Genomic DNA, 17,528 nt, shown 5'->3' with positions numbered 1-17,528 from the left:
ATGGCCTTTTTCTTACCTGTGCTTATTAACTAAACCTTTGAACGTATGCCAGGAATAAATGTTGATGTTTGTCTTGGGAGGGAAGAAAACCTCTTCAAGGCATGTCCTAGCAATAAGGCCAGACAGCCCTGTGATGAACTCTGCAGGGTCTGGTATAGCTGAGAAATGCTGCAATCTAATTTAAGAATCTGTACTGAGAAGCAGTAATATGCTTTCCTTTACTTCTATGTGCATAATTACTTGTGTTTTTCAGTTATTACCCTGAAATGCATTTACCTAACACACTCCTAGCAACAGTGAGCTGGAATGCCTGTGACACTTTCCATTATAAACCCTTATTTTCAGGGTTTGCAACTGAACTATAAATGTTCATTCCAGGCTAAAACTTGCCCTTTCGGGTTTCTGAGTGCATTTTGGAGGAATATGGTTTGCTCTGCTTTTTGAGTGGCAGTCACTTGGTATTTCAAAATATGGTGAGGTTTTTGTAAGTCATTTGATCAGACACATACAGTAAATGTGTTCTCTGTGTCAGAGACAGGTTCGCTTTGTGAAGGCTGCTAAGAGGGATTTTGTTAAAATGTCATTATAGGTAAATTGACTGTTAAGGCTCTTTGAAGAAAGGGAGAACATTCCGATATTCCAGTTCTGATTAAAATATCTCCTTTAATACAGTTTCAGGAACCATTTGTAAACTTTCCCTGAGAGTTTACCTATGATAGATCTTCTCCATGATGGATTAGCAGATGTGACTCTCAGTAGTGCCTCCAAGAGCCCTGCTGGGTTGGGCTCAAAACCTGTTCACAGTGGAGCTGGAGTAGGGGTGGGGGAGGCATCATGATGATCTTTCTGATGATTTGTTAAATCACTATCAAATACTTTTTTGGGGGGAGGGACGATCCGCCCTGTGGATTTGTCTAGTTCTGACACTGCTCCTGCCTTTACCAAGTTACAGACAATCGAAATCTTAATATGTGCTGTCATTCCTAGAATAAAGTAGTTTAGGTTAGCAGAAAGTTCCTCCATGGGGAGGATGAACTTCACCAAATACCCTGATTTATGGAACTGAATCTAGAAATCTCCGCTTCAGCGCAGCATCAACCTGGCATGTGACTGTCATGCAGCACAGATCTGCCCAGTAGCTTATCCTAAGGGAAACAGAAATTCTGTTTCTCCTGAAATTTTAAATTAAAAACCCTGCATTCTCACTCTGGGCACCTGACAACAAGAGCTGCTGTTTACCTAGAAGAGTAAGAAATGCTCAGAACAGCAATTAACTCTCTTGTGCTGTTTACTCCCCTCATACCACACAGTGTATTTTTAGAGGTCTGCTGTAATTCTGTTTTGTTTGACGTTATTAGAACACCGTGGCCCCCCTTCAGGAACCAACTCTGCCAAACAAAGTCCAGCCCCACAGCACAGACCTATGGGAACAACACAAGCCAACTCTGCAACAGCAGACAGGTATGATGCCTTTGTTTTCAGACAGATGGGAACCAAAAATGAACAAAGATTGAGCCTGGCTGGTGTGATAGCCCCAGCCTAAGTCATCCTTGGGTGAATCCATGCACAGAAGTGAAGGGAAGGAGGGGCAGCCAACTGTGGGTCATGTTCCCCATATCCTGCAGCAAGCCCTCATCTAGGTGCATGAGTGCATCATCCAGGGCACTGCCCTTGACCGCATCTAAAAGGCACAAATACTCCACCGTTCTGGGTACCTAATGAGGACTTTAAATTGTGAGGAATTGTTGCCTCAGTAATTCCTTTATCAGCCTGGCTCTTATAATCTCATGTAACTGTTAGTGTTCATGCTGTGTGCTGTCTTTAGCATGTGTTGTGGGGAACTGTAATCGATACACAGACTATGCTCACTCAGAGCTGAAGACTATCCCTGTTGTGTTACAGAAGAGGGTATCTGCTGAAGGGGTTGAGGAGAAATTAGAAATGTCATTCTTGTATGGCTAGGCTGTTCAATGACCTGATAAATCAGGAGGCAGATATCTAAGACCAGCCCTGATCAGAGATGATGCTCCATCCCTTCAGCACTTTTCTCAGACCAAGGGGTGATTACTTATAAGTGGAAATCACCCAATAAAACCCCAATCAATAAATGGTTCATAAGATCCTGGGAAAAAGAAAAGGAGGACTTGTGGCACCTTAGAGACTAACCAATTTATTTGAGCATGAGCTTTCGTGAGCTACAGCTCACTTCATCAGATGGATTCAGTGGAGCTCACGAAAGCTTATGCTCAAATAAATTGGTTAGTCTCTAAGGTGCCACAAGTACTCCTTTTCTTTTTGCGAATACAGACTAACACGGCTGTTACTCTGAAAAAAGATCCTGGGAGACGCTGTCAATGGGGAAAACGTTTACAGGGATACATTGGCTGTGAAACAGAGTATCAGTTATATAGCACAATGAAGAGATGGACATGGCTGGATTTTTCACCGATTTTTCCCATATTAGCATTACCATTATTACATAATAATTCAGCAGTACCCTACTACTGCAGGTAGCTGTTTGGATGATCTTTTCTTACCTGCTTCAATTAAAACAAACATTTAAAAATTACAAGTTTTCTTGATGCTGTCATTGCACAGTTTAAAGCCATTCATAGCAGTTCTGTGGTCTTTTTCTGGATGGTACACACAGATATTTTTTAATCATTCTGATGATGGCAGAGAGTCTGGGATTAAATCCTCAAGTGATTCATTTCCTGGATTTTGCATGTTTGTTACATTACTCAGAAGTACCTGATCATGTTCTGTCTGTGTATGAATTGGGGAGACTTCATTCTTAGGATAAACTAAACATTATAAACTGTTGAAACTGTCTCACTTGTGAGGGAAGAGAGAAGGGTTCCCTCTAAATGAGAACAGAGGGTAAGACTGAACTGCTCTTTTTGGTACTCTTTATAATCCTTGGTTTCACAGAAGACACCAGTGTCAGATGTCCCTAACTCGGGAATTAAATAGCTGATGCAGCTCCTTGGTGCCAACCAACAGACTGACGATTGATGATCGTCTGTTGATGTGCTGCAGTAGGTTAAGGTTATAAATAACAGATGAAGAAACAACTATTAAATACCTTTTTAATTGTATAAGCTTTGCATAAGAAAACCATATTGTTGTACAACTGACGTTTCTTGCTGGTCCATCCAATAGTAACTATTGCAGATTAATTCAGTTTCCATGTAAATGTGACCTGAGTAACTTAAGCTTTCCTTCCATCAATTTGCAGGGGAGTCACAGAAGATGAAGCTGGAAGAGAACTTTCCAACAGTTACAGGCTTCCCTGGCCTGAGCACAAGCACTTGCCCCAGCCTGATGGCGGTGTTCTCTCCATTGTAGGCAGCCGTCATTCTCAGGTAGACACCTATCCTGAGGAGCCAAGAGTCTCTGCAAGATCCTGGTGGTACTGAGGCCCTAAAATTCAACTGCCTTGTATGCTAATAGTATAGGGCAGGAGTAGGTAACCTATGGCACTCGAGCTGATTTCCAGTGGCATTTACACTGCCCAGGTCCTGGCCACCGGTCCAGGGGGCTCTGCATTTTAATTTAATTTTAAATGAAGCTTCTTAAACATTTTAAAACCCTTATTTACTTTACATACAACAATAGTTTAGTTATATATTATAGACTTGTAGAAAGAGACCTTCTAAAAATGTTAAAATGTATTCCTGGCGCGCGAAACCTTAAATTAGAGTGAATAAATGGAGACTCGGCACACCACTTCTGAAAGGTTGCCGACCCCTGGTGTAGATTAACCTTTCCCTTAGGAGATACGGTGTTGAGATACTCTTTAGGAATGTGCTGACTAGGCATGTGTCAAACAGTAGGGAGGATGTTTTGCTAATAGTTAGTATTTTAATGTTGTTATAAACTTAGTTTAGTTTAATATTGCTGATCATTATAGTTATAAAAGAAACAACAAACCTTTGAAACAGAACTACTGTAACATCTTGGGAACATTCTATATGGAAAAACAGTTCATACATATTTAAGAATCTTAGAATTAAACTGCTCTGCAGATTTTGGCTGGGTATAACTCAGAGGTGGGCAAACTACGGCCCGCAGGACCGTCCTGCCCGGCCCCTGAGTTCCTGGCCTGGAAGGCTCGCCCCTGGCCCCTCCCCTGCTGTTTCCATTCCTCCGCAGCCACACAGGCAGTGGGGCTCTGAGCAGCATGGTAAGGGGGCAGTGACAGCGCATGAGGGGGCTGGGTAGGGGGTCCCGGAGGGCAGTCAGGGGACAGGGAGCAGGGAATGGTTGGATGGGGCGGTCAGGGGTTGGGGAACAGGGGGAGTGGGGTCCTGGGGGTCCTGTCAGGGGTTGGGGGTGTGGATAGATCGGGGCAGTCAGGGGACAGGGAGCAGTGGGGGTTGGATAGGGGGTGGGATCCCGGGGGGGACAGTTTGGGGCGGGGGTAGTCTTGGGACAAGGAGCAGGGGGGTTTGGATGGGTCGGGGGTTTCTAGGGGGACAGTCAGCGGGTGGGAAATGGGAGGGGACAGATAGGGGGTGGGGGCCAGGCTGTTTGGGGGGCACAGCCTTCCCTACCCAGCCCTCCATACAGTTTCGCACCCCAGTGTGGCCCTCGAGCCAAAAAGTTTGCCCACCCCTGGTATAACTCCACCTCATACCAAATCATATGATGTGAGTTTGTGATGAATCAGATTCAATTGCATGTTATAATGAATCAGATTCAATTCCATCCCTTCATAGCTGTGTATTAAAAACTGTTTAGTGTGTGAAACTGAAAGGATTTCTCTGGTTTTATAAAATACCTTTCCTGAAAATGTAGGAAACTAACAAAAGTTAAAATTCCTCAGTCCACAATTGTTTATCTCATTTCTTATGCAGAGTCTTGGCTGTTCTCCAGTAGAACTGGAACGAGGCCCTCGCGGTTTTGGATTCAGTCTTCGCGGAGGAAAGGAGTACAACATGGGCTTATTCATCCTTCGACTTGCTGAGGATGGGCCTGCCATCAAGGATGGAAGAATTCACGTGAGTGTCAGAGACACTGATGAATTCAAACAGGTTGGGCTCCTCAGGATGTTCATTACCCCGTCAAAGAATCTGCTTCCCTGCAAGTGGTTAATGTCTCACTGCACACACAAAACGGTTATTTACACTGCTCCAGTCTAAGAGTTGTAATTGCGGAGATGTAGCAAACTGTGTTGGTAGTTTTAATGTTTCAGGAAGTAAAAATCCCAGCAGCATGCAGGGGGAAAGAAACGTGCTCTCTCTCCAAAAGACATAGCCTCTCCCAAAGAAAGCTGGACGCCATCTACCCTAAAGACATAGTAACAGATGTTTCTGACAATGAATTCTTCTCTATAGACAGTAGTTGGCCAGAATAAGTGCCAAACAGAATTTTTGGAAACCCAGACTGAAAATAGCACAATGAAATGCAAGTCTGTTGGAAGGTTCCCAGAGTCCAGGTAAATGTGGGTTTGTGAGAGCACCCAACCTTTGTTTTTAAGCTGAGCTTTCGTTGTTCAGCATGGAATTTTAAAATGTTTCCAAACCAAGTGCCTTCCCTACCAATGTATCCTAATGTTAATTCTTGTGTGTCATGTCTAAGAATCCCGCTGTTCAAATATTGTCCCCTAAACAAACCAAATGTGTGCAAAGGGAGAAGGCAGTGTCGCCGCAGTTGGAGACTGTAGCGGGGCAGTGACCCTGCTCTGGCCCTGAAAGGGTTAAAAGCCAGCCCTTGCAGAGGGCTGGGGCTGAGAGCTGATAAGAACAGGCTGATTGGGAAGGCAGCCACAGCTGGGGCCATGCCCCAATCAGGCCACAGCTGGCCTGAGAAAAGAGCTGTGAGCCAGGAGCTGAGGCAGTCTCTCTCTAGCTCTTGAGAGAGAAGGACCTGGCTGCCTGGGAGAGAAGGGTACTTGAGACAGAGCATTGCTGGGGAAAGGGTGGAGGAGTTGGGGAGCTCTGGCCTCAATAGAGGCCTGTACAGGGGCTGGGAGGAGCAGCCCAGGGTTCGGCAGAGGCAGCTGGTCCAACCTCCTTGCCAATGATGTGTGGTTTACAGACTGCAGTCTGCCCCAGTGAGCGGAGCCTAGACGATGACTGGCAGCAGCCACTGAGGCAAGGTGGGGATAGAGGGTTGGGGGTTCCCTTGGGAGGGGAGACCCAGAGTGTGGGGACACTGCCAGGGGGCAGCATCCCACGGTAAAGGGCACCAGGATCTGGGAGGGACACGGGGCCAGCGGCAGGCAAGACACTGGCGTGCAGAGGGTGCTCCGAAGGCTGGAAAGAGCTAATTCCCAGGACAACTAGCAGGAGGCACTGCACCAATGAGTCTCATCTCGCTACAGAGACCAAATACAGTTCTGTAATTACTGTCCATAAAATGACTTTGTACTGGCTGAAGCATGGAACTGAGCATCAGGGACTCTTAGTTCTGATTCCATTCCTGCCAGTGACATGTGATACAGCCCTTTACACAAGTCACTTCACTTTCTCTGTCAGTTTTGTAGTGTGCAAAGTGAAGGCAGTAATAGACTACTTTTGAGGGCTGATGTCAGGCTTAATTGGATGCAAAATTCAAAGAGTTAAGTTTTAATGTGCTAATTCTTAGCATTTACAGTCATTAGTTTTTCTTATGCTTGGGAGATTGCTTGAGTCTTATAGTGCTGCTTCTGTTTTCTCTTGTACTGCTCTTTCAAGTGGGGTTATGCTAAGCTCCAGAGCTTTGCGTTCAAGTCACCAGCATGTGAAGACTTCCCAGCTGCAAATAAACTTGGACTTTCATTGGAGAAATTTCACAGCAATAAACAGAATCAAATATATACAATTCCCTGAACTCTGTCTGGGTTCAGCTTTATAAACTCCCAATCTATTGGGGGGACACAATATAACTCTTCAGGCTCTGTTCTCAAAAATGACATCAGCACACTTATCTGCTTTCTCCTGTGGATCATCTGTGCCAAGAACGGGTGGGCTGTAGGGTAAATTTGACTGTGGGGTATTCATAATAAAACAAATTTCAAATATTCATCTTCACATTGGAACTCATCGTTCTTTCATTATGCTTCTATGTGACATCTGCATTTCTCCAAAGATCTGGTAGGCCAGGCCAGATAATTGTGTAATAAGATCTCTTCCTCCTCTCACCAGAGAGAGATAGGAAAACAAAGCTGTGGTGTCCTCCCTGTTCCTCTTCCCACGGCACTTTACCTAGCTGATCACACCCAGCTCTTTCCTGTCTCCCTGCAGGTGCTGATCACCTTCTGGTCATCTAAACTAGGGGATTCATGGTTTTAGCAGGGCTCCTCTTCCACTGTAGCAGTCTGTATGGAGCAGCCCACTGTTATCTGCTTCCTGCCCCTGCTAGAGGCAGGTATTGTTCCATTTCAGAGCTCCATGCTGACTGACATAGAGGGTGCAGTCTTGGCTAGGCTGTTTCCCAGGGGACCTCAGTGAATTAGCTGGGTGCCTGCACTGTATGGGAGAGGCATATTCAGCTGTGTTTAAAAGGCCGTTTCCATACTTGAAGCAGTAACAGTTTCACACCTGAACTATAGCACCCTGAAAAATGAGTTCATAATGGGACAGCCTCATCTCCTGTGCCTTGGCAGAAGGTATGTGCCCCCACCAGCCCTTGAAAGGGACATGCTTTCCATGTCCACTGGGCTGATCATGCATATACCCGGATAAAATTGGGAGCTCTCCCTCATCCTAGTGCAGCTGCACCAGAGGTGGCAGCCATGGAAGCACTCGAATAGGCTGACACCGGAGTCCTCTCTGTACCAGTGCTCCCCTTGTTGCTGCTGTCACTGGAGCCAGACCCCGCTGGGAATCTTGAGTCCTGAGGGCCAGCAAGGCTGAAGAGGTGTCGTTATTATACTCCATGTGGTGGAAAATATTTGCAACCATCTCCTTCATGGTACCTGATTCTTGCAAGGACCACTTCTCATCGCTGCTGTTGCAGAGGTCAGAGGGATGAATAGATGTAATGCTCAGAACAAAACATAAGGAGTGATGTCAATGACAACTGAGGGAGCAGGTTCTGGAAACAGGAGGTACCTCTAAATTCTTCCTGGCCAGGACAGAACGTTTCCGTGCCTAGATAAGCTTGTACACTAGTCTGTGCTCTCCAGGCTTTCCCAATTCAGCCACTGAAATGGAACTAGGCCTTTCCCAGCCCCAATTTAAGTAGTACGTTTGGATACTGACACAAAGGAGCTCTAATAACCCAGTTTGCAGCTGGTTTGAACACTAGATGGTAAAACGCACCTCGGCCCTGTGTTTTTCCAAATGGCTGTATGTCGTCGTCCTCATTCATTTATTATTGTATTAGTGCTCCATGATCATAGGGTTCTATGTGGGACTATCACCTTCAGTAATGTTTTATGAAACTGATCTAAGTAAGATACATGCTCTTTAAACTGCAACTTTTATGCAGTAGTGACACCTAATGGAAAATCGGTTTAATTGCAAGACGGACCTCATGATCTTTCATGGGTTAGAACCCAAATGCTTGGATATTCTGACATCCATTATCTGATACGTTTGTAAATTTGCATCAAAGTCCGTAAAGCTGATATCTCACTAGTCGGGACTGAGCTAGTATTGTCGTACAGTGATCTCTCTCAGAATAATAAATCCTTTCCTTTATGAGCAACCCTCTCAGCTATATTAATATAAGGGTGTTTGGTTGTAATTTTAGAGTAATTACCACATACACATGATTTTAAGTATCTTCATGGTGCAAGTCTTTATAACAGAGCATCAACAAATTACTTTTATGGAGTGAAGATGTACTCAAGAACATGGATGTATTAAACATTTATCAAATGGAAAATTCATTTCAAGTAACCTGAGCCCTTGTAGGGAAGCCAGCTTGGCAGAATATCTACATGAAGAATTCACGGAACAGCCCAATGGCTGAATTACATTAATTGTATATGTTAGTGGTTGTACGAGAGTGGGTTTCAGAGAATAGAAGGGACTAGGGAAAAGAAAAGCTTGAGTCGAGCTATGGCTTTTCCTATATTGAATAAGAATCCAGTTACAGTAGCTGTGCTTCATGAAGTTTAACCTGGCTGATATTGTCTTTTCAGGTTGGTGACCAGATTGTTGAAATCAATGGCGAACCCACCCAAGGTATCACTCATACACGAGCCATTGAGCTGATTCAAGCAGGAGGAAATAAAGTTGTTCTTCTTCTGAGACCAGGGACTGGCTTGATACCAGATCATGGTAAGTTGCAGGTTGTGCCAGTTTGTCCCGAGGGGACCGGGGGAAGGTGGTAAATAGAAATGTGTGTTGATTAATGTCTAAAGAGGTTGGATGCTGTTGTGTAAGCACTGAAGCTATTCAGCAATATCCTTCCATTTCTGCTGACTTTCAAGCTGCCTGTTTTCATACAAGCACAAATAATGTGACCAGAAAAAAAAAAAAAAAACTGTTGCCACATAATAATTTTACTGAAAAACCTTGGAAAGACGCCATGACATGTAATGTTGTTGCAAGTATTCTTTAGGCCATGCTTTGTTCTGATGCTCCCATCCATCTCCAACTTGATTTCTGTGTTTCTCTACACATATTATAATTAAAGACATAATTTGATTTTACATTTGAATAAAATCTCATATGGTATTGGGCTTCTGTCACGCTTCACAACCAAGATGATTATTTTTGTGGGTGCTTCAGTTTCTCTTATGAACTTAAACTGTAAAACGTTAAAAAACAAAACTTCTGAACGAGTGAAAGTTTTGCTCTCGGAATAGAAAACTTTAATTGTGACACTTGTTTTTTGCACATAAGGCAGCAAAGCACAAATCCCTAAGCAAATTGCTTGGGCAGAAATGCCTGTAAGAGCTTTGACTGAGTTCAACTGCAGGGCATGCTCCAAAATCAAAGCTATTTGTGGCTGTCACAGTATTTCAAAGCAGAGCACACTGAGAGCAAGAGAATTTATTCCTCCCCATCCCAATTCTATCCTTTCAACCCTTCGCAGCTGCTGTAAGGCTTTAGACAGGAAAGTATTTAAACCATGTAAGGATCCTTCTTATAGCGTAACAGCTCTGTAGTAAAATTGGAATGGTTAGATACAGAGCCACTTTCCCTTTGTAAAAGCCCATGACTTTCATAAACAAATTAAAATCTGACACCTTGAACCTTCAAGCATAGTGTAGCCTATGCAAGTTTGTAGCATTCTATTATATGTAGGCAGGACTTGACCTCCACTTACAGATGAAATTGTCTAAAAATGTTTTCCTATATTTTTCCCTTCTCCCCACTGAGCTAGAAAATAACTTAAAACATCATGGTCCTAAAATACACTGCCTGGTTCCATCAGAGCAAATAGTACAAAGAATAAAAGCAAAGTATCTCTGAACTACAGGAAGACTTAGTCTTGTTTTTATCCTTTTTGTTAGATCCCCTCAATTGTCTTCTATTGAGATCACATGTATCTCCTACTGAGATAGCCCTTATGCTAGTAAGGCTTGGTTAATTAGTATTTTGAAAACTTAAAACAGATCTCTTGAGATACTGCTGAATTTTTAGGCTAGGCTACCCTCTAAGAGTGTAGTAAACCTTTGTATGCCTTATGTGTCTCCCCTAAAAATAAATATTAAACACATCTGTGCCTATAAACAAGAAAGGAGCCCCTCTAAGTGAATTCCAGGTCTCTCTATTGACTGTCGGTATTTAAGCATACAATTACAAACCTAAGATCTGTTTTGCTTTTTCATGCAGTTATAAGTATTTGGCACAGAAGTGTGCTGCCTTTTATAACAATAGCAGCTGTCAGTAATATTCCATAGCTCCCTCCCTCACAGAATTCTGCCAGGCCTAAGTGCAGCAATTTAGTGGGGAGGGGGGTGGCTCTTCCATACTATCACCCTGTTGGCTCTTGTGTTCTGCATTTGAATCGTACACTTCTAGTGAAAGCTTTTGCTTCCTGTGATTTTTGGTATATAGTCCTGGGCTTTTTCTCTTCCTTATTCAGGTCTGGCTCCTTCCAGTTTGTGCTCCTACATGAAACCTGAACAACATTAAGGCTTTCAGTGCTTTTCTTGGTCTTTCCTTAAAGACTTGGTAAATCTGCATGTCTTGTGATTCACCTCTTTTTTTTCTTTAAGTACATTGCTATAAATAGTAACCTCACCTTCTCCCTGTTTTCAGTATTCTTTTGGTATGAATTGCAACAGTGTAGGATAGGGATTTTTAATTCTGCTGCGTGAGGCCTATAGCTATGCTGAACCTCACAAGCCCTTACCAGCATTCTTAGCCTGTATTTTTCCCAAAAAAGTTGTTTTCTGTGAGCTAAAAATTTAAGTTTACAGCTGAGTGAGGAAATCTCCTTTGTTTAGTGTGTTATAGAATATAAGTTTGTTGTTTTTTTTTTAAAAAAGTGTTTAGATCACGTTGTGGAAGTTCATTACATTAAGATATTTTAGATAAATGTTTGTGAATATTGGTTAAGTGATTTTTTGTCACACCATTGTGCTGCTTCACTTCCAGGTGATCAAGATAGTTTTAATCCATCATCCTCAAATATAATATATGATGAACAGCCACCATTACCCACCTCTGCAGTATGTGATTTACCAGTACTGGAAGACGCTTTAGCGAATGTTCACATATCTGAGAAACTGGAAGAAGCTAAAAACACTGTGCCTGAAAAGAAAAGCACTTTAACTGAAAACCAGTCTAAGCCGAAACATATGTCTTCTACCCAGGAGCATATGAAGAGATGGGACCAGCCTACCAGTTTAGATTTAGTAACTGATGACGACATTAGAAGAGAGAGAGCAGAGAGTCCAAAAAAATTGGGCACATCTGGGGAATTGCAGCAAGCAGGGCTCCACAGTCCAAGAAAAAGTGAGACACAAAACACACACAGCAATCTCTTAGACCAGTGTGAGCAACCCAGGAGAGGTGAGAATACACACACACAAATCAATTTAAAAGAAACTTCCAGAGGAAACAGAGGCAGATCTGCCAGTCCCCAAAAGCATCCCAAAAAAGAAGAAAGTGGGGACAAGTCAGACAAGTTACTAGACTCTCAAGATAAAATAGCTGGTGGTGATGTTGAGACTAATGAAAAATCAGGAGTAACACAGCAAGACAGAAAGCAGAACATTGCTGGAAAGAAGAAGAAGAAGAAGTCTCAAGAGAGAAAAAACCCAAGAGCAGATGAAAAGACTCTTCCATTAAATAAGGCCAATGAGCCTAGGAAAAGAGTAGATGAAGATGAAAAAGCCAATACTGGAGAGCCAACTTCTAGCGACTTCAAAACTGCAAGTCTTTCTGATGTTTCACAGCTTTCCATGGGAAAAAAAGTTAGGCTCCAAACACAAGATCCTGTTATTCTGAACAAAGACCACACAGAAAAAGGCTTGGAGCCAACTGATGAAACCAAAGATGATGGAATTTCAAAACCTGAATGCAGCTTTCTAGTTAAGAAAGCACCAATAACTCCTGGACCTTGGAAGGTACCAAGTGCAAGTAAAGTCACAAAAGCAACAGGTGTCACTGAAAAACGGGTTTGACTGAAACATTTTTAGAACATGTTTTAATCAGGTTTCTAATATGGTCAATTAAAAGCATCTTTTTTCCACAAAGTTGTCATTTTTCAGAAACTAACTCCAGGGGCTGGAAAGTACATTTGATTTGTTCTTAAATTAACTAAGCTGCATGAAGGAGCTCTTCCATAAGCTGCTGTCCCCTCATCCTTTGAAGGCAGTGTCCTGCTGCTCTCTCAACATTGCACTGCTAAGGCTTTCTCAGATAGTATTGTGAGTTTCTGAACAAACTTTAATGCCTATATTGCCAATGTGATCATGACTCACTTCTTGTGCCAAGTTATCTACTGTAGCCAATCAATTTAATCCTCCTGGTAGGTTTTCCCCAGACTCAAAGCCAAGATTTTGTTTGAAAATAGCTATTTTCTCAAAGGCATGTCGCATGTTTATATAGGGGAATAATTAAGAGTTCTCACAACTTCAGTAAGAAGGTGAGTGTGCTGGTTCTATCAACTCTAGAGCAGCAAATGAGCCACTGATGCTGCCCCACTGGATTCTTTTTCTTAAAGTTCCTAATAGCCCATGTGAAATTTAAAAGGATAATTGCATTTTGGTGTGATCTATGGGGTTAGTTTTGCTTTCTAGGAGCAAAACAAATTTGCTTAATTCATTTAAGGTAATTATAGTAACTATCTGCAAAACATGTATTGCAAATATCATTTTGAAGACTAAGTGGTGAAATCCTGGCCCTGTTAAGTTACTGGCAAAAACACCCATTGGCTTCAGTGGGGCCATGATTTTATCTGGTCAGTTCTTTGGAAATAAGGAATGGATGTGGTGCTGTGCTTTCAACCTCCCTCTGGTACTGTATGTCAAAGCACCACATACGGTATGTTTTAAAAATACTTGGAAATGTCCCATCTTTACCTGTAAAACTAAAAATTGATATGTAAAAGCAGTATTTGAAACAGAAAATCCTGCTGTTGCAAACTCAGACAGAACCAACCACCACCAACAGCTTCTTAAAAAAAAGTCCCTCTTACCTGTGCCTACTATTAGAAATCCGTTTTATTTGTGTGTAATTGCTTTTGGTTGAGTGAGAAATAGTTGACATACAGGGTACATGAGACTTAATATCTATTGTTTGGGCTTCAATATGTATTTAAATAACATTGAGGAATGTTAAGATATTTTTATATCAGTTAACTGTAGGACTAGCAGTCTGCAGAAATTTCATGGTTTGATTTACTCAATAGCATTAATAGATTTGATTTTCTGACCTGTGCTAGGTTTTCAGTGACTGCAAATAAAAAAAAACAGTAAAAGGGGCTGGGCCAGTTCACAAAAGCAGAGGAAAAAGGTAAGGAAAGTCAAGATCAGTTGCTGTATCCTTGTGTTAAACTAATCTGACTTGCTCATTAAAAATATAATTGAACTGCTGCTAAGTTGATTAGCCTCCCAAAGCTTAAAAAAATCAGTTTTGACTGGAAGCTAGAAACTTTTGAAATAGACAACTACTCAGCAGTAGGCTTAAATGAACAGTGCTTTAAAATCTGTTTAATTTACAACATCTGAACTGTCCTCTGCTGCTTCACATTTTATGAATCCATCAATTTGCTGTAGCATAAAGTGTACAAATCCTCAATATTGTAGAGTTTGACTGTGAAAGTATGGGTTAGCCTATGTAGATATTAATCCTGTATTCTTGGTTGATAAACCTGTGGGAGCCTCTTAAGTTGTATGCACTTGTTTAACCATTGAGAATAGTACCAAATTCAGAAATTTAATACCAAGATGAATTAGCACCACTGAAATTGTTATCAGCAAGTACCCATCCATCCAAATGCTGTTTTCTAATTGTTAACGTTGTGACCTGCTTTGGTGTCCTCTGTTTGTGAGTCTTTTCCAGAGAACTTGTACCTGTACTTACTGTATAAGGTGACTTAGCAATGTGGCCTTGGAATGCTAAGCAACATATGGATGTACTGGATGTAAATGTTTATATATTGTACAGCACCTTTATATACACACTGAGGTTCTGACTAGAGAGACCTGTAAATCGCTCATTATTTTTTATATAGATATATTAAAAAGAAACTCCCATTCACAGCCTGTTCATTCTTGCACTTTTAAATGTTAGCTGTAGACTCATTTTACAATGATGCGGTCTGCATTAGAACTGTCTTAACTAAATATACAGCCCTAAACATCCATATTTTCCACTGATAAATTGCCTTTGTCATCTGAAAGTTACCTTACCTCCCTTTTCAAGTGTGACATACTCAGCCACAGTCCTGCAAAATATAGTACCAGCTGTGTGATGGAGTTTGCTTCCATGGATTTATTTGTATTTTAAATGTCACTTTTTACATTTTTACTAATTTTCATTGTACAGAAAATAGCTTTGCATAAACAATTTACTACAAAAAATGACCTATGTCATCGTCCCTTTATGGTGTGAGATGGAACAGTGGATTTAAAGGAATCCTTTTCTCTCAGACAATATTAGTCCTATGACTGACTTACTATTTATTGGAAACTAGCAAAGTCACCAGCTACACTTACAGCATAACAATTTCTCCTAGGGAGGTGGCTTTAGATTCTTTCCTCATACCATTTGTAGATTGTTAACCTCCCCATAATGAGATCATTCCTTCCTCTCAACTGGTTTTCACAATCAGTCCTTACCCCAGAGAGCCATTTACTACTTTGTCCAAGGTTCTGTATCAGGAGTGTTACATAAAAGGCACCTATCCTTTAAGAGGCTGTGCATTAGAATAGGGGAATCTTCTTCTGTTCCACTTTTACCACATCTGACTTCTACTTACCTGTGTAACAAAGGTAAGGTACTATAGAAGTAGAAAGCACTAATATTTTCCAGAATGCTTTAACAGCCCTATTGACCTACCTTGTCAAAACTAACCAAATCAATACCAAAGATTTGAAGTGTTATATGTAAATTGTTACTCTATTCAGTTTTCTAGCTGCTACCAGTCTTGTGAAAAAAGTGTTTATATACTGATGGTGCTTTACAGAGTGAGCTGTTGTAGAGAACAAGTGTTACCATATTCCCTCTAGGAGAATGCTTTGCTTGTTCTATTAGGGCTTATCAATCAAGAATAATGAGGAGTTTGAAGAACACTTAATTATATGAAAACTCTAGTCTCTCCTGGTGCGTGCAGCAGAGTGGCTTTAATGTTGCTATGCAACTGAAAGTTTAACTGCCAAGTGCCCTTGGAGGCAATATCTGTCTTGGGTGGACTGACCTTTCATGAAAGGCTGCAGTTGCAGAGAATAAAGGTCCAAAGCAGACTTGGCCTCTCTAGCCTAAAGGCACTTATTTGAATGTTTTGTTTACTTGAAGCTACTACACACATGCACTTGTCTATCAAATGGGGCACTGGAAGAAGACAAAGAGGAACAGGGATCTGCTCTAATATGTAAAGGCAGACACAGCAGAATTTTAAACTCTACTCCCTCACCATCCAAAACCTGGAATGTTGTTCTGGACAGTTATTAGGAAAGTGAGTCCTCTTGTCAAGGCCTTAACACCCTATTTTAACAAATGAAGAGCTTATTTAGATCTTAAAGCAGTAATTGGGAGTCATAATACTGACTGACTGCAGTGAAATTACAGTCTCATGTTAACAGAGGAAATGGAGAAGCTGCCACATCAAGTTAGTTGTGTAACAGAGCCAACCTGCTGCAGTAACTTATCTATCCATATAGAAATAGGCTTTAACAGGGCCACAGACACAAGCTATTGTATACAGAATCCCATATAATTGTTTTCCTACTGTTTTGAGGCCCCTCTGAAATGTGTGGCTGCTGCATACTTTAGCCCCTACTTAATAGGGAAATTCCTTAGAACAGTGTCACTCTGTTGGACAAAACAAGTTTTGTTTACTTAGTGTGCAAGGCCTGGGCTGCCCTCACAAGTTAAACTAGTTTATTCTGTAGGCTCTGAAACTAAGCAATGTAAGAAAACATCTTTGATACATAAAGAAATATGCCAAAATTTAGAACCACCTCTGTCTCAAGCCAATGTCTTGCTTCTATCCAGTGTCCTGATGATTTGATAATCCTCACAGCCTTGAGGGCAGGCTAGTTCATGGTTTGATTTTCCATAACTGAAAACAGAGGTTAGGAATTGGTATTTATGAGAGACTTCAAATAAAAAAGCAAAACAAGAAATCTCTTGAATAAATTACAGCCATTGTAAAAAAGAACATGCAGCTGCTAGTCTTTGAAAGACTGAGTAAAATGCATATTACATAATGGTTTAGGCATGCTAGTAAACTAACAATTGAGGCAGCCAAAAACTTGTAGTTTTAGGACTGTCAAGCACACAAGCAGGTTTTTGGGGTGTAGTAATCTGAATTTATTCAGTCACCATTCCTGCTGTCTTAGCACATGAGTGGGTTTGCCCCAAAACACAGATAAGAGGGGGAACAAAGGTGAAGCAATTGTACTAATGACAGTAAGTTAGTGGCAAAACCAGAATTAGACCCAGGTCTTCCATAAGTCAGTTGGGTACCAGTCTCCTAGAACATCCTCCTTGCCATCTCAAATGGCAGCTACACTTACTCTGATATTGAATCCAAGAAGATCACTTATAACACCTGAGATGGCAGACAGGATCACAACTCGTGTGATGTTGTAGATTAAAGGGTTCATAGTCAGGCCATAGAGTCTAAATGGTGTGTCTAACTCCTGTAATGAGAAAATGGAAGTTAGATCTGGACCCAGTTGTAGTCACCAACATTTCCAATTACTCTGATAGCCTGCTATACCTCAGACAGACTTCTGCCAACCAGACCCTGCAAAATCCATTGGGTATATTAGATAGGCATCTCTGCCTCCTCAGGGCTGAAGAATTTCACTGACCCTATCATAGAGCTTGAAAATCTTCCTTATGGCAACACTTAGTAGGCTGGTTAACAGTTTAGAATTTTAACTCTGGGGAGCCTCCTGTAGGTGTCACACACCAGGCTCCTTCCCATCCTGTCTAGTAATAAATGACTGGAATCCTAAAATT

At 41.6% G+C, this 17,528-nt stretch overlaps 2 protein-coding genes across 14 annotated transcripts in view; one reads left to right on the top strand and one right to left on the bottom strand.

The window, feature by feature from the left end:
- The window catches only part of MAGI3 (membrane associated guanylate kinase, WW and PDZ domain containing 3), a 211,945-nt gene that overhangs the window by 192,342 nt on the left and 2,075 nt on the right, over positions 1-17,528 (top strand). For 5 of the 7 annotated variants that reach the window (XM_073319471.1, XM_073319470.1, XM_073319474.1 and 2 more), the window contains 5 exons: positions 1,359-1,461; positions 3,239-3,365; positions 4,860-5,003; positions 9,077-9,215; positions 11,487-17,082. In XM_073319471.1, the coding sequence (XP_073175572.1) occupies positions 1,359-1,461; positions 3,239-3,365; positions 4,860-5,003; positions 9,077-9,215; positions 11,487-12,517 (1,544 nt within the window). In that variant the 3' untranslated portion in view covers positions 12,518-17,082. Of the gene's footprint in view, positions 1-1,358; positions 1,462-3,238; positions 3,366-4,859; positions 5,004-9,076; positions 9,216-10,971; positions 11,061-11,486; positions 17,083-17,528 lie in introns of those variants that run through there. The other 2 variants (XM_073319475.1, XM_073319477.1) reach the window with 2 other exon arrangements.
- PHTF1 (putative homeodomain transcription factor 1) overlaps positions 8,705-17,528 on the bottom strand; it is a 31,918-nt gene continuing 23,094 nt past the window's right edge. For 6 of the 7 annotated variants that reach the window (XM_073319478.1, XM_073319479.1, XM_073319480.1 and 3 more), the window contains 2 exons: positions 17,078-17,203; positions 10,867-16,620 (listed from right to left, as the gene is read on the bottom strand). In XM_073319478.1, the coding sequence (XP_073175579.1) occupies positions 16,600-16,620; positions 17,078-17,203 (147 nt within the window). In that variant the 3' untranslated portion in view covers positions 10,867-16,599. Of the gene's footprint in view, positions 9,553-10,866; positions 16,621-17,077; positions 17,204-17,528 lie in introns of those variants that run through there. The other variant, XR_012155784.1, reaches the window with a different exon arrangement.

Source organism: Lepidochelys kempii, chromosome 21, assembly GCF_965140265.1.
Source record: "Lepidochelys kempii isolate rLepKem1 chromosome 21, rLepKem1.hap2, whole genome shotgun sequence".
In the NCBI taxonomy this organism is placed as follows: Eukaryota; Metazoa; Chordata; order Testudines; family Cheloniidae; genus Lepidochelys; species Lepidochelys kempii.
Note: the sequence above shows the minus strand (reverse complement) of the source record. Positions and strands in the feature narration are given on the sequence as shown.